At 38.8% G+C, this 16,334-nt stretch overlaps 1 protein-coding gene across 1 annotated transcript in view; it reads left to right on the top strand.

The window, feature by feature from the left end:
• Positions 1-16,334, top strand: part of MAP7 (microtubule associated protein 7) — a 1,390,439-nt gene that overhangs the window by 884,524 nt on the left and 489,581 nt on the right. The window contains exon 12 of the mRNA XM_044076419.1: positions 11,840-11,953. Within this exon, the coding sequence (XP_043932354.1) occupies positions 11,840-11,953 (114 nt within the window). The remainder of the gene's footprint in view (positions 1-11,839; positions 11,954-16,334) is intronic.

The following is a 16,334-nucleotide window of genomic DNA, read 5'->3' as shown; positions in this document are numbered from 1 at the left end:
CTGGAACCACATCTGTGTGCCCTGTTCAATCATAGTCTCACCTCAGGCTTTGTCCCTACTGAATAGCGCACTGCTACAGTCATCCCTCTCCATAAAGGGGGAGTGACTACAGACCCTGGGAATTATCGCCCCATTAGCCTGACGAATCTGATATGTAAGACTGTGGAGTGCATCATCATGGACCTAATTAACAAGGATGTAGGGAATCACCAAACTCTAGATCCCACTCAGTTTAGTTTTGTGAAAGGTAGATCATGCCTGCTCAGCCTGGTTTACTTCTTTGAGTCATTCATCAGAGCTGTGGATGAGGGCAAGGCGGTTCATACAGCCTACCTCGATCTGGCCAAGGCCTTTGATACCATTCTCTACTCAGGAATTATTAATACACTCACCAAACTAGGCATCAACCCCCATATCACTAGGTGGGTTGGAAATTGGCTCACAGATAGAACGCACAGTGTGAAAGTAGTGGAATCCAAGTCAGACTGTGACCAGTCACGAGTGGAGTCCCACAGGGATCGGTCCTGGGTCCTCTCCTGTTTGGCATCTACTTCTCAGAAGTCCAGGCCAACACGGAGGGACTCTGGCTGACCAAGTTCACAGATGACTGCAAGCTGGCAGCCATTATTAACTCCCCAAGTGATGTACACATCCTACAGAAAGGCCTCACTGAGACCAATGACTGGTGTTGAAACCAGGGCCTTAAGCTTAATTCCAAAAAATGCATCATTCCCTTTGGGAAAAACTCAGTTCCCACTAATTAACACATCGATGGGCACCTACTGAACAGTGAAGGCGTTATAAGAGATCTGGGGACACAGGCTGACAGCAACCTTTCCTTGGACTACCACATTGCCACTGTGGTCAGAAAGTCCTATGTGGCACATCTCATTACCAAGGGTTTTGCATCCAGGAAGAAAGAGGTCATCATCTCTCTCTACTCTTCCTTCATTAGGCCAATCATCGACTATAATACCCCATTTGGCATGTACCTCACTAGACACACACAACAGCTGGAAAGGCCACAAAAGTACCTCATGAAGAGGATCCTAGGCCTTAAACACATGTCCTAAATGGACAGACTCAAAAAACTCCAGCTATTCTCTGTCTCATATCATCTACTAAGAGGCAATCTCTGCTTGACTTACAAAGCCATGTCTGACCCAGCTCTTAGAAATGCTACATCTAAAGAAATTCCAATCCCTACGCACCACATGCTCCAGAGACCTCAACCTCATTACCACACTCAACAGAACATGCTGGAGGGACAGGTTCTTAACCCAGAGACTGCCCATGCGCTGGAATAGACTTCCCATACTTGTCAAGCAGAGCACCTCACTGGCCCTCTTCAAGAGAAATCTTGATGAGTGAATGGGAAATAGAAAGTTCACCCTGGAGATCACTCCCATGGCTCTACTTGATAGAGGCACTGGGAACTAACGTCAGGTGGCACGATGCCAGGGCACTTCTATGGGCTAGGCTTGTAAAAGCTCCAGGGCCATTAGCCTAGTATGCACCTATGAACCTATGTCTAATTTGTTATAATTATTTAAATTGCAAATGTTTTTGTTTCATTTTTGAAGATTGTAAAATTATTGTTCTTAAAATGTTTTGTAATAATTTGGAGCTTTTCTCCCCGGGCCTCTTCTGAAAATGAGCTTCCACCCAGTTGGACTTTCCCAGTAATCAAATGTCAATAAATAAAAATCTTGGAAAACCTCAACTTCTTTATTTAAGTAACTATGCTACCAGTCATCCCTCAACATAGCGGTTGGGGTCACTGATGTAGTGGGACACACACACCCCAGAATTGACAAGCTAGCAACAGCAGTTAGTTATTCCCATTCTTCTCTGCCATGACACTTAAGTGCCATGCCAGGTATAGAACCTCAGTCTTCTGCATTATTGTTATGGCTTTATACTCCTATACCACAGGTTCAACTGAGAACAAAAAGAGGTAGACATCAGTGGCTCAACATCCAACTTTATTAAACACTTAAGCTCTTTCGTCCTGGTGTAGTGGAACAATATAGTTCACGAAACAAGCTTAAATACTTATGTAATGTCCCACAAAACCTAACTAACCAGTCATAAAATAAAATACACCTAATTAAGCTTCCTACCAAGGTAAAATTAACCTTTACAATGCTGATATACAGTTCTAAACTGACTCAAAACAAGAGTATATAACAATTTTATAAATATAAATATATTGTAATAAATGTATAATAAATATTTATTTTTATAATAAATACCCATTTTACAGTGTCACAAAGCTAAAATTGAAATTAAAAATGTAAAATTACAACATGTAATTTGGCTTTCAGTCTCAAAAAACTGCTCAAAGAAACATATTCATTCAGGCCAGGGGGGACTGTAACATTAGTACGTAAGATCCATTGCAATACTAAATACTGTAAATAATCTGCTTCAGGACCCCATCTAAAACCTAAATCACATTGATCAATAATACAAAATTTAAAAACATGGTCCTTGTTCTCTAAAATATGCTTAAGCAAAGCATTTTTAACATCCATGTTTTGATGTCATAGAGATGTTGATAAATCTTGTCCTTTAATGCTCTTACTGTTTTTCATATATAAAAACAATCACATGACTGGCACTTGACAATATATACCACCCCTTTGGAATAAATAAAATTTACTAGGAATCATAATATCACTATGACCCCTAATTTGTACTCTATTGCAAACCAAAATATTCTTACATTGGGCACAAGCCCCACACTCAGACATTTTTCCATTCTTATTATTCTTTCCTGCATGGCGGTAGCGTTGTTACCTCACAGCAAGAGGTTCTCCCGTTCGATTCTCGGCTGGGCTTGAGAGTGCCTTCAGTGTGGAGTCTGCATGTCCTCCCCGCGGTTGGGTAGCGTTCGAAAGACATGCGTGTGTAAATGGGCGTGCCTTCGTTGAAGGTTGGGCGTCGAGCTGGCACCTCGGCGTTTCCTAAAAATCTACTGCCAATTATTAGCGGACTGGAGTTCTGCTGTGGCGACCCCTTACTTGGAAAAAGCTGAAAGACAAACAACAAAAATTATTCTTTCCTGCCCTTTCGAGTAACTGTTTAAAACTACTTTCTTTTTTGTAAACAATGTTTTGCTTCTCACCAACAACCTGTAAATATTCTGAGTCAATTCTGAAAAGATGTCAGTTCCTTCTAATTATGCTACAAACAAAATAAAAATCCTGGTTGAATGGTGTAATGCATGATTTATTCCACCCATCGTTAGCACTTATTCTAATATTTGTGTATGTATCAAAGCTAGCCTCAAATGTGCCTATAAAGGGTGCATAAATTCCACCATCTCTTTTCCTCTTCACTTCACTAAAAAAATCATTAACAAATAAATCTGGGTAACCTCTTAACTAACATCTCCTTCAAAATGTTACATTGGTCAAGGAACAAGTGATTTTCTATGCCATAGGTCTAATGTAAGCCTTGTCCTGCTTAATCTTTGAGGAGAATAGTCCTGTAAGTACAACTGATGTTTGTTGAATCTTCCAAAGCATGCAGGGTAGACAGACAAGTGGCAGCTGAGAATAATGCAGAAAGTTACAGAATTCTGCAGAGGGGAATGATGGAAACATTCAGGTTAGGTGGGATGACTATGGGTAGGACAGAGTAGCTAATAAAACAGTAGCATAAAAGGATAGTGGCTAAAGACAACAAGATGCTGGGTGTGTAGCTAGGGGAATGGCCACAAAAGATGCTGAAGTTATTTTGCCATTGTACAAGACACTGCTAAGTCCACATCTGAAATAATCTGAACAGCTGTAGCAGTTCTGCAGAGGAATGGTTAGAAAATGGTATACAAAGTGGAGTATGAGAAGGATGGAAGAGCTGAATTATGAAAAAAAATTCAGTGTTTGGTATTTACTCTGGAAAAAAAGAAGAGTTATGGACTCACAACAACTGGGGCAAAGTGGGTAGAGTTGAGTGCAGGAAGAGTGGCAAAAGGAGATAAAAGGCATAGACAACAAGTTAGTGGAACAAGTTTCAAAAAAAGATTTAAGAAAATAATATTGCACTTAGAGAGTTCTATAATGCTTTCCCAATGTTTCAAATGCATCCAGAGCCATTCAAGCTAAGATAAGAGTATTGTCTTGATTTACAGTGGATCACTACTGTTCTGGGCATTTTTAAAGCATTTATTTAATTTTGTGGCATTTCTGTGTTTGTTGGCTTTTCTAGTTGTCTAAATCACCTTGCAGAAAGGTGAATTAGCCAGGGGCATAGTTGTTTGGTAGCAGTTTGTTTAATCTGTACTTCAGAGGTGATTTTATGGTGCTTTTACATTCAGAAATTCCAAGATCTTTCATCATGTGGCATAATGTGTTTACCTGGTCTCTCTTGAGTTGGGAAGCATTGCAGGAAACTCAAAGTATGGTTGTTTATTGGCTAGAGTACATTTACAAACTTTTTTTTCTCTGCTATAAATTAGGCATGTTTCTGTGGAGCTGCCCACTGGTCAGCAGTGGGTAGATTTGCCCTTTATAGTAGCAAATGCCTAGACACTAAAACTTCCCTATAAAGTTAAGAATAGATCTGCACCTGTTAAACTGTCTGGCATTGTGCAGAAATAAGCTTAGAGCAGCTAGATGGTGCATGGACTAGCACTTGTCCTTAATCCCAGAACCTAGTTTGTTTATTGATTACCATATCCTAGCACTATGCAAGATCTTGCCCTTAACCCCAGACACTATCCTAGAAGACCCCTATTAAAACCCAGTTCTTAATCCAAAACAGGCCACCCTATTACAGCACCACACAACATGGATGTGCAATTTCCAAATGTCTCTGTGGCCAGCTTGGTAGGTTTGGGTATCCTAAGGCAATGTAGCAATTATCTCATGTTCTCAGACAACCAGTCAGTCGTTAAAGAAAATAGCACAGTATGCAAGAGATGTAAATATACATCTTCTTAGGAGACAAAACTCTGCATACAAATGAGGTTTTCAGGAATACACACACTACATCCTTCATAGATACCGCTCACCACACACACACGCACACACACACTTGTCTTATGCTGAGGCACTTAAAAGAAACTTTCCCAAATCTCAAAGACTGCCAAAGCCATCTAATTGTAACACTGTTCTTCAGCAATCACTAAAGCACACACCAAAAGCAACACAAAACATCTCACATAAATGTACACCCAATGGTCACTCAAGATCATAGCCCATAAGGCAACCATATCATTTACCTAATACTCTTGTTATAGGGGACTCCACTGTGTGACACACACAGATGCCCCACTCACCAGGTTAGACAAGGAGAAGATAATGATTAGTTGCCTATCTGTAGCCAGGATCCGCAGTATCTCTCACACACACCCAAGTTACTGCACTGCAGGTACCAGTATGATTCTGTCATAGTCGACATGGGTGTCAATGACCTGAGACATACCTCAATGGACTATATGAAAAGAAATATAATAGATCTCTCAGAAGGCTCATATCTATCAGTGTCACTGATAGGAATGAGCCTTACATTGAGCAGCATTCTATCTTCACCAAGGATGATGTCACAGTATGAATTCAAAATGATTAATTTTAATGATTGGCTTAGTTTCTGGTGTCCCTCCAAGGGGATCCAGTATCTGTTGGCATGGAAGGACATGGTCAATAAACCAAGTTGCTTTGCCGAGGATGGGTTGCAGCTGTCCCCCCCTAGGCTTTTGGATGTTGGCTAAAACTTTAACCGCCCTTTAGAGCCTTTTTTGGGCAATGCCAAAAACCCAAAACTACCAACATAGTGAAAAAGTCTACATGCAACCTTAAGGTGTTAGGACTAATGTTTGGTGCCTAAACAAAAAACTTCAAGCCCTCCTCACTGTGGAGAATGCGCACATCTGTGTCTTGACCAAGACTTGGTTTAAAGCCATAGAAAGTATCTTCCACACATTTAGACAAACAGCAGAACAGACTGGGTCCAAAGGTGGAGGGGTCTCAATCTACATTAGCAGTAAACCCACCTCCAGGTTGGTTAAACAAGATGATACAATGGAGCTCATTCATGTGCAAGTCACCAAAGATAAGGTCCCTCACCATATCTTAGCTAGCTACTAGTAACCATCTGTACTCCTAGAGTATTATGACTCTTACCTAAACCTACTAGAGGTGCTCAGCATCCAAATAAACACCTATTCATGGATGCGTTTAACTACCCCTCTATAGACTGGGAAATGTACACTGCCTCAAACTCACAGACACAGCGTGTTCTGGACTTTATTAACACAATCACCTTGGAACAGATACCGTACACTCCAACCAGAGGATGAAAATATTCTGGTTCTGGTACTCACCAACATGGCAGAGCATTGCACCCCCCCACCCCCCACCCCAGTGTGTCATGTCCTCATTACTGAGGTCGGATCACAAAGCTGCCTCATTTGAAGTAAAAATCAACCCAGAAAATCCAGCTAAACCAGTAATAGTTAGGAAGTATTCAAAGGCAAACTACATCCTATTAAGTGACAGTTTGTGAAATTCAAGGCTCTCCTCAACCCTGGGACCACAACTACCTATGCAAAATTATTCACAGGGTCCCTATACAAACATGTGAATGGCTGCATAGAAACTGCCATACCTACCAGAAATAAACCCAAAATAAACACTAAAAACAAACCCCACTGGTGGAATTCTCATGTAAAAAGGGTATAAAATAAAAGAAGAAAATTCATGGCCAAAGATAAATGTTCTCTTACACAACTACACAAGAAACTAAGAGGTCTAATTAAGTTCAACAAGGCCAACTATGTGGTCAGGATAGTCTGGCAGGCTAAAGACAATTAGAAAGCCTTCTTCAGCTATGTCCGGAACTTAGAGGTAACACACAGCAGTGTGTTGAACTGGTGGTGAATGGTACCACCTTCACTGATCAGGGTGGCATAGCAAATCTTCTGCTTGAAAATTCATCTCAAACTTCAGCCCCACCCAGCTCCACCAGGTGAAATCCCCTCCAACATACATCCCTAGCTATCTACAGGGACCAAGTGCTGATAGCACTCACTAAAGCCAAGAATGTCATCTCCATGGGTCCCGACAACATCCCCAGTTGCCTCCTGAACAATTTAAAATATAACCTGTGAGGACCACTTCAGGCACTCTTCAACTATAGCCTTGAAACAGGCTACATTCCAAGTGACTGGAGAACCACAACAGTCATTCCTCTATCCAATGGCAGGCCATCATTTGACACAGGGAACTACAGACCATCAGTCTAACAAACCTAATTTGCAAAGCCATGGAATGAATTATCATGGAAATGGTAAACAAGGACATTGGCAGCATACAGATGCTGGGTCCATCTCAATTTGATTTTGTTAAGGGAAAGTCATGGCTACTTAACCTAGTAAACATCTTTGAGAGTGTCACCAAGACAATGGATGAGGGTAAAACAGTGCATACTGTGTATCTTGACCTGGCTAAGGCATTCAATACAGTACCCCTCTCAGGCATTGTTGACAAGCTGTCTGAGCTAGGCATAAATCCTTACATTACTCACTGGTTTGTTGGCTGGTTGACAGAGAGGATCTCTGAAGTCAGGATCAGTGAGACTGTCTCCACCAATAGTTCTTTTGCCAGCAGAGTACCCCTAGGGCTTCATGTGGGGCCCACTCCTGTTTGGCATGTACTTCTCAGAAGTCAGGGCTAATGTTCAAGGCCCCTGGTTCACCAGGTTTTCAGATGACTGTAAATTGTTTAGATTCCCCTCAAGACACCAACATCTTGCAAATGGCTGGTGCCAAAGTGGCCTAAAACTCAGTGCCAAGAAATGCATTATAATGCTCATTGGAAAACAGTCAACCCAAGTTAATTACTCCATCAGTAAAACACCCCATAATAGTTGACCCAGTAGCAAGTGATTTTGGAACATTTGTAGACAGCAATCTGGCCTTTGGCCAGCATGTAGCTAAAATAATAAGAAAATCATTCTATGTCACCCAACTTATAGGTAAGGGTATGGCATCCAGGTTCAAGGAAGTTCCTATCATTGAATACAATGCTTCCTTTAGCATGCATCTACCCAGACACTTGCAACAGTTTAATGTGCACAAAGGTTTCCTACTAGGAGAATTCAGGGCTTAATACCCTGTCCTACACTGATCGCCTAAAAGCTCTGTCCCTGTATTCAGCCTCTTACAGGCTGCTAAGAGGGGATCTTGGCCTGGCTTACAGGGCTTCCTCAGACCCAGGCCTGATGAATCTGTTGCAGATGTGCAAAACAAACAGCACCAGTAACACTAGATCCAGGGATCTGAATTTTGCTTGTGAAATAAACAGAATGGGTTGGAGAGATAAGTATGTGTCCCAAAGGATCCTGCACTATGGAATAGGCTTCTCATCCATGTAAAACAGATTTCGTCCATGGCGGTATTCAAACAAAACCTTGACAATTGAAAGAGAAATTGTAAATTTACCGGTGGTCTAGCCTCCATGTCCTTTATGGACAAAAGCCATCAGTAAGGAAAGTATTATCCTAACTAACATCCCCACTACAAATCTTTAGTTACCTCCCTACTAACATGCCCCACAACCATATAAGACACCCATGATACTCGGGATCCAAATGGTTTAGGGTGCATGGCTAGGCTTGTAAAGTCCCTAGAGGTCGTTAAACTATTAACAGCCTATGAACATATGAAGTTAGGACCCTGGCATGCATTGTCAGATTGAATTCTAGAACATATGTCAATATTATATTTTCAGGGACATCCAAGAAGATTGAAAAATGATGGAGATTTCCCTTATAGTACACTTTTATAGCAAATATGACTGAGAAACATATATGCCATGAATTAGGTACACTGCACACTTTAATGTGAGAATATGCAAAACACATATCTGTTATATGGATACCTGTTTACAGAGGTGTGCTTACAGACAATAGCTTCCCATGTAGACCACCCTCAGGAGTCAGATGTGATTAGATGTGGAACAGCTGTTGATAGCCACTGTAGGTAAACATGGTGTGCCATAGAGTATGGTTGCTACATCACAGAATAGCATAACAAAGCCCTATATGATCCAGAGAAAAAGGGACACAGTGGGGTCAGACCTTTTGCATATTCTTATCCCACTGTGTGGGTATTGTACTGCATTTAGAGAAGACATATGCAAATGGCGCCCTAATCAAACACAACTCACAAAGTCTGTTTCAGCTACATACAGGTTCATGCAAACAGGGTAACTTATGGGATGTGAACCACTTACCTGAAGTTGTTGTAGTACTTTTGACTGCACCTACCACTTTTCCCGATCATGTGAGCAGAAATCATTTGTAGTGTAGGAATAAAAGTGCTGGCAACAAAATTCTCTGTGGTGCCGGTAAACTTTCCACTACAGTAGCAAGCAGTCCCAGTTCTCAACAGAGGAGTAGTACTGCTCTAACCAATGGGAGGACCTTCTGCTCTGAATCCCCATATGTGCATATTATGGTAATGTACCCCAGGCAGCAGGCATGGTAGTGGAAAACCAAACCTTTATAAATCTCTCCACTCCCTGCCATGACAGTAGTAGAAAGAAGACTTAGTGTGCTGACATCCCTTAGAAATATTGTTTGCAAATGTTTTAAATGAATTGTGCATGATATTACTCATCTACAGCCCTTACAGTCACATGACTCAGTTTAAAGAATCATACTACCATCAAGACCATGGATGAGCAACATTAAGAACAGTTTATTTAAGAAACTATCTACAGCATTTATATTAGTCTGGCCATCTAGTGCTGCTTATTTATGTATTCTTTCATTCATTCACTTGCTACATTTTATTATGAGTTTGCTTACTAAAATATATCCATTTTTTAGATGTGACCCAGAGCATATTGCATTTTGTAACAGATAAAAGTGTACTTTTCCAGAATATAAACTACAGAAGCATAGCAATGAGTTACATGATAAAAATATAGCATTATTTAAGTAGTATAGTTTTATTGTAGTAGAATGACTTAGTGTGCTGACATCCCTTAGAAATATTGTGGTTGCAAAGCTGGATTTTTATGTTGGCACAATCAGCTGAATGCTGTTTCTTCTACACTGGATTCATGTATTGATAACAATGGTCGGATATTTGATATTTGGTTTCCAGACCAGTTTTACTCTGGCAAGCTTGTGAACTAAAATGCCTTTTATTTGGATATTTCTGATAATTGTTAGCTAAATCTGTTGCATTTGTTGACCAGTAAACCAAGACAAACTTAACACCAACCTTTCATTTCTGTTATGAAACTCTTGAAATTCAAATGATATTTGTTTTCACAGCTGTTGTTTGTGATACTGACTGATCTTAGTTACTAATATTAGGCACTTAACCTTCTATGATTTCCTAAGCTTTAGCCTGTTACTAACAGCGACATTGCGAAAATGGCCATCATAACAGATGACATCTTGAAGAATGAATCCTTTCTCAACCTAGACTCATGTGTTAACAGTTCATGCTTCACAAGTGTTGCAAAAGGGTGATACCTGATTGATCAATATTTAAAACTTTAAGCTAACATTGTATCTCATGTATTTATGTGTTTCAGTGTTTGTGTGCATATTTCTGTTAATGTTTACCTTTTCTGCTATTAATGACAAAAACTGCATATATGAATTACTCTGTCATCTCTGCTTGCTGTGGGGTTTAAAAGATTTCATCTTCTGAAACTCTGTTCTTTGGTGTTGGGTCTTTTTCTATAGATTTAGTGAGTATGCAGGCTGGTACATTACTCCTTACTATTCTGTTGCAGTCCAAATTTTAGAAAAGATGGCAGTATGTTTGTATTGTCAGTCTAATAAACTAAATATACACGATACATTATGAGTATGTAAACATATATATATATATATATATATATATATATATATATATATATATATATATATATAGTTTATTATATAGAGATGCATATTTTAGTTGTTGCAACTGTTACTTTTACAATCCCATGGTGAGCCAGGAAAGAAGGTACTCATGGAACCAGTATACAATGTACATATAAATGCACTGTAACTTGAGATACTTGCAAGGCTTGAAGAAAATCTGAATTTATTTCACATCAAAGAAGTATTTCAGTATTACACAGTTGTTTCTGCTTTACTATCACAATAGACTTCCTTTCCAGATTTTTAAAAATGTCATGAACCCTCACTAAACTGCAGAAAGCTGCAAGTTTCTCCCCCATTTTAGTATGCAGTCATTGTCATATTGAACTAGCAATGGTGGAACATTTTTGCCCTTCTCTCACTGGACAGGTCACAAGCTACACCTGTGGAGCACTTCAGATCTAAATTTATGAGTGGTATCAAATATTTTCCCTTCAAACTTATTTACATAAAGTATGCATTTTTGCATGCACACACATGCAGAGTGTTTTGTTTTCAGATGTTAAGGCAGACATAAAGTCAGAAGTAAACCATATAGACATGTTATTGCTTTTAGTGTTCTCAAGTTTGTTCTTAATACATGAAAATCAATCCCTGTCTGGCAGTCTAGGTCTCAGTGTCCCGCACAATGAATATCCTCTAGTGTTCATGCCCCTTTTTCATTGATAGACAGTTGCAAGATGATGTCAATGTGGTTCTGCTCCTTCCAATTTTGTCTTGGTTGCCAAAGTCCATCAGGAGGCACTGGGATGCTGTAATCCTCCACCCACATAGAGCCCATGTTCTGTTTAGTCTCTTGAGCTATCTGTTTAGCAGTAGAGTGGGTGAGCATTTAATAAGTATGCAGGGAATGGATCTCAGGAGATGGAATATTTCAAGCCCTGAAATGTTTATGTATTAATAACTGAGGTGTCTCTAACATTTCCTGTGTGCTACCGTTTAGCTCGTCGTCTACAGCTCACTCCCTGGGAGAGCAACATTGTCACTAGACTGTTGACCCCCACGCACTCATTCCTAGCTAGAAGTAGAAGCACAGCCACCTTGTCTGGAGATTCAGGTAACCCTTCTTATTTTAATGTGCAACTCCAGTACAGCAGCTCTCTCAACACACCTGCTTTCTTCCTGCTATGCTGTTAAAAGAATATTAACTCTAATGGTATTCATTTGCAAATTAAAGCTTGCAGCTCCTCAATTGCTCTTGCACTCGCATGCAAATATGGTCCCACCTGTTGCAGTTGGCTGTAATTAAGATATGTTTAGGATGCTTCTTGGCATTTTGATGTTTTCAGGTGGTTGACACAGATAAAGGGAAAGAAAGCTTACAGAATGTGTCACATGTATCTTGAGAATGTGATTGCTGAAATTGTATGCAGTGCTAACTGGATTTGTTTCCATTTTCTAGATTCAGAATGCAGGGACCACTTCAAATGGATTGTGCCCTGTTTACTCCAAGCTCTCAACTTAAACATCATGCCCCACTATATAAATTATACATTTTTGTTGCGTAGCATTTGAAGTGCTAACATCTCCATTTTTAATTACATGGCTTTTTAAATAATACGTTTATTAACATAATGGGGTCATTTTATTTACAGTTTGGTAACCGGGTTCATATAATATTGAATACATCCAGTCTGTCTCAGTAACTAAAGAGGGAAAACATAACCACTCACTAGACCAGACCTGTGTGACAGTACACCTGTAACCAGGAAATAATCACAGGTGGGAGTTGCTGAGTTGAGTCTTAAGTGAAATGTATTGACTCCAGAACTCAAATTCTGTCACTTTTTCAGGGGCAGAAATCATGTGGAATCTTACCACTCAGCTGCAAGTGTTCCAATTTCACAGAGATCTACAACTCAAAATGTTGCTTAGTTATTTTTTTAACTTGATGAATGAATGCATGACCACTAGCTGATTCCACAACTCTGGCAGCAATGACAAGTGATGCATGTTTTTTTCCATTTCTTAGTAACGTTTTACATACAGATTATCCAAGAAGAAACAGTATGTTTATGTTAGCGTCTGATCTTCGCAGTATTTCACATCCTTCAGAATAAATGTATTCATACTATTCAGACCCATTTTTGAGAGACCAGAACTATTTAACTGTGTGTGACCAGATAGTGCATACTAATACACCTTATATTTGTATATATAACGATTTGTAGAAATACTTCATTATGATGACTAAGATTTTTTTTTGTAGAAAAAGATATAATAAATGCCATTAATTTTTGCTGTGCATTATTTATACCATGCTGATAACATTTATGCAGTTAATTTCCCAGAAGTAAAGCAATGGAGAAGATTTGTTTACCATATGTTTAATGGTAAATGCAAAGTAAATTAGTGTCTGTATTATTTTGTTATGGTGGATCTGTTGATCCCACATTGTATACTAAATGTTACACAGGCTGCAATGATATAATTTAAGGGTGTATGTAAATCTATTTAATTAATTTGCTGCAAAAAAATGTTATGCAAGGCCACTGGTTCACATTTATTGAAATAAAAACATTTCTTTTTTATGAGATGAATTTATGAGGATTATACCATTTTTGTTATATGTAATATGCAGTCCTTATCTTGATTTCAGTATGATTATTTGTCTATGTATTAGGAGAATGAAAGCAAATGCTTAACGAAGCACTGTAAGTTGTCAGGTTAGTTCTGTTGAAAGAAGTAGTCTAAAATTCAAAATTTCATACAAAAATCCCTTCTGGAATTTTATCACATTTTCCTAGTAAAAAAAAACAGCGTTACCAATATAAAATAGTTTGCAGTGTAAACATCAATGTCATTAGTTTAGTCCTGTCTCTCTGTCTCAAACATACACACACACACACACACACACACACACACACACACACACACATTCACTCGCACACACATTCACTCGCACAGTTTGGGTTGTTCACATGTTTATGAGAAGTAGGCATAGTAAAACATACACTAGCAGAGTGTAAATGTGTACTGGAACACAGTAGCAGCTCTTTCACAAATATAAAAATATGAAAATGTAAATATAAAATGTGCATAAATAGTAAAAATAATTAGCATAATACTGTATATGTAATTTTATTATAATATACAAGTATAAGCATATCCATGACAACTGTATCTTATTTGTTATTTATATATGTTCTGTTAACCAGCTAAATCCTCTTGGGCAGGGCAGTTTTCTAAGGGGACATGGGGAGACCCCAACAGTATAAATACATACATCAGTGTATTTCATATGGTCAAATGGAAATCACAGTCAAGCTGCATTTATATTATGTATATAGTAATAAAAGGTAATATATTAGTAGTACTTGTTGTTACTTGCGTGAATAATAAGTTTATTTAGTGTGTAGTAAGTGAACAAGAGAAAACATTGGTATACAATATGAATGTACTCTTTAAGGACAGAGGAAAAAAGTAAAATATAGGTAATAGGAGTAAATACAGTTATTTTCTGATATAATATACAATTATGGGTCTATGTCAGAAACTCAAAATTCATGCTGTTAAGACCATATGATCAAGTTTCTGAAAACTCAAAAATCAAAAAAAAAAAAAAAAAATTCTACCTTTTTTTTGTTTTTGCAGGGGCAAGCACACCCCACACCCCCTGCAAATTATATATACCAACTCCAAGATCACACTACAGTAAAAAGAAGGATACATTTCCCTTTCCTCACTGTATCGCGATCTCCATTCAAAAGCTTTGAGTTTTCAAAAATTCAATCATATGGTCTCGACCATATGAAAAACTCAGTCAACTGATAGGAACCCACAATTATATACACCTCCTGAAATATTTAGTAGGAAGATTATTACTGCAATGTTCAAGTACATCACAGATAATGTGGGTAAAATAGCAGCAGTGATGCTGTAAGAGTTGAAGTTTATATTCTTATTAAAATATTTTGTACAGTTTTAAACAGTGTATTTATGGCTTGAGGCTTATCTGATTTCAAATGGTGGTGCTTTCTGTTCAGTGGTGAGGCAAATACTGTGTGCCATGTCACTGAATTTAGTAAATGTTTTGTTTCAGTGGAGCAGGCACTTGTAACTTGATTGTTACTTGATCTAAGGCTCCTGCTGGTGCTGTCAAGAGAGTAGAAATATGAGTATGGGGTATTCAGTCTTCAGTAATCATTTGTGGGCAAATATAAGGAGTGTGTTTTATGTCTGTTTTCTAGAGACATCCAGTTTAGATTATGTAGAATATCAGAATGCTGTGTTCAAGATGGGGATTGGGCAGCAAGTCTGGCAATGTAGTAATAAGTGTATGATACTTTAGAATTAACTAATTCCATAGTATTCTTATACTAATTCATCTATGAACTTGGACACTATACCAGGAGAATATCATATAAATCCAGACACAATGTCAATAACATTTGTTCTAAGGAACATATCAGTAACTATCAAGATCAGAGCTGAGCAGGAACTAAAGCGATCGAAAAGCCTAAGTATCATTAAGAACCTAAGGAAACATGTTGTAGCCTTGTGACACAGACAAAGTCCTGAGTACAACCCAGACGATCTAAGTTTGATTAACGAAAAGGAAGAGGAGAGAACCAAGGTAAGGTGGTTGGGTGTGAGCCACCAGTGCTGACTTACCCCATCCTGGGAGGTAGTTTGTTCCCCTGAACTGCTGGTCACTGCAAAAATATTGGGAAATGTCAATAGCGGCTATTGGTTTGGTCTCCCTGCATGCTGCAGATAGGTGAGAGAGCCAGGAACAGGTGTGCAAGAGCATGCATGTGACCTTACATACAACAAACACTGAATATGTAAGCTACCAGATGCAGCAGGAAATGGTCAGGTGATTAGGGACCATGTCATGATGTCCCACTCCCAGTTTCCACCTTTTGCCTCCTGGAGAATGAGTGGGCCTGTTGTCTCTTGCCTGAATTAATGAGCAAATGTGATGTAGGGCTGTCACTGTGATTGTAAAGAAATGGGCTGCCTTTTCCCCAAGAGGAAATAATTGGTCATCAGAGGTCAGACAATAGGCTTCAGGATGGCAAATGGTAGTGGGGTTGAGGAAAATAGCAGAAACTGGTAGAGCCAGTAGAGTTGGTGAGTAATATGGACACTGTTGTGAAGCAGGACAAGATTCATATTTGCATTGTTCTACAAGTCCTGAATAGAGTGATTAAAAGAAAATATTTCTTATTGCATACAGCTAAGGAAATAGTTTGAACTGTTCCAAATGGTAAGCTTTTCTCTGTGTTAGATGCAATCCAATGATCCTGGTTGATAACGTTTGATGAAAAAAAAACTCTTTTGAGTTCTATATATTTAGTATGCCAAAGATATAGATTATTGTGACATTTGAATGGTATTTCATCTCCACCAAAATATTTTCAAAGAGTAGTTATACAAGTAGTCAATGGCTTATAAAGTTTTGTAAACATAACTGATGATCTGTTAGTGTGGAG

The sequence above is a fragment of the Protopterus annectens genome, chromosome 1.part1, assembly GCF_019279795.1.
Source record: "Protopterus annectens isolate FY-2018-M chromosome 1.part1, PAN1.0, whole genome shotgun sequence".
In the NCBI taxonomy this organism is placed as follows: domain Eukaryota; kingdom Metazoa; phylum Chordata; order Ceratodontiformes; family Protopteridae; genus Protopterus; species Protopterus annectens.
This window is presented reverse-complemented; position numbering and strand designations above follow the sequence as displayed.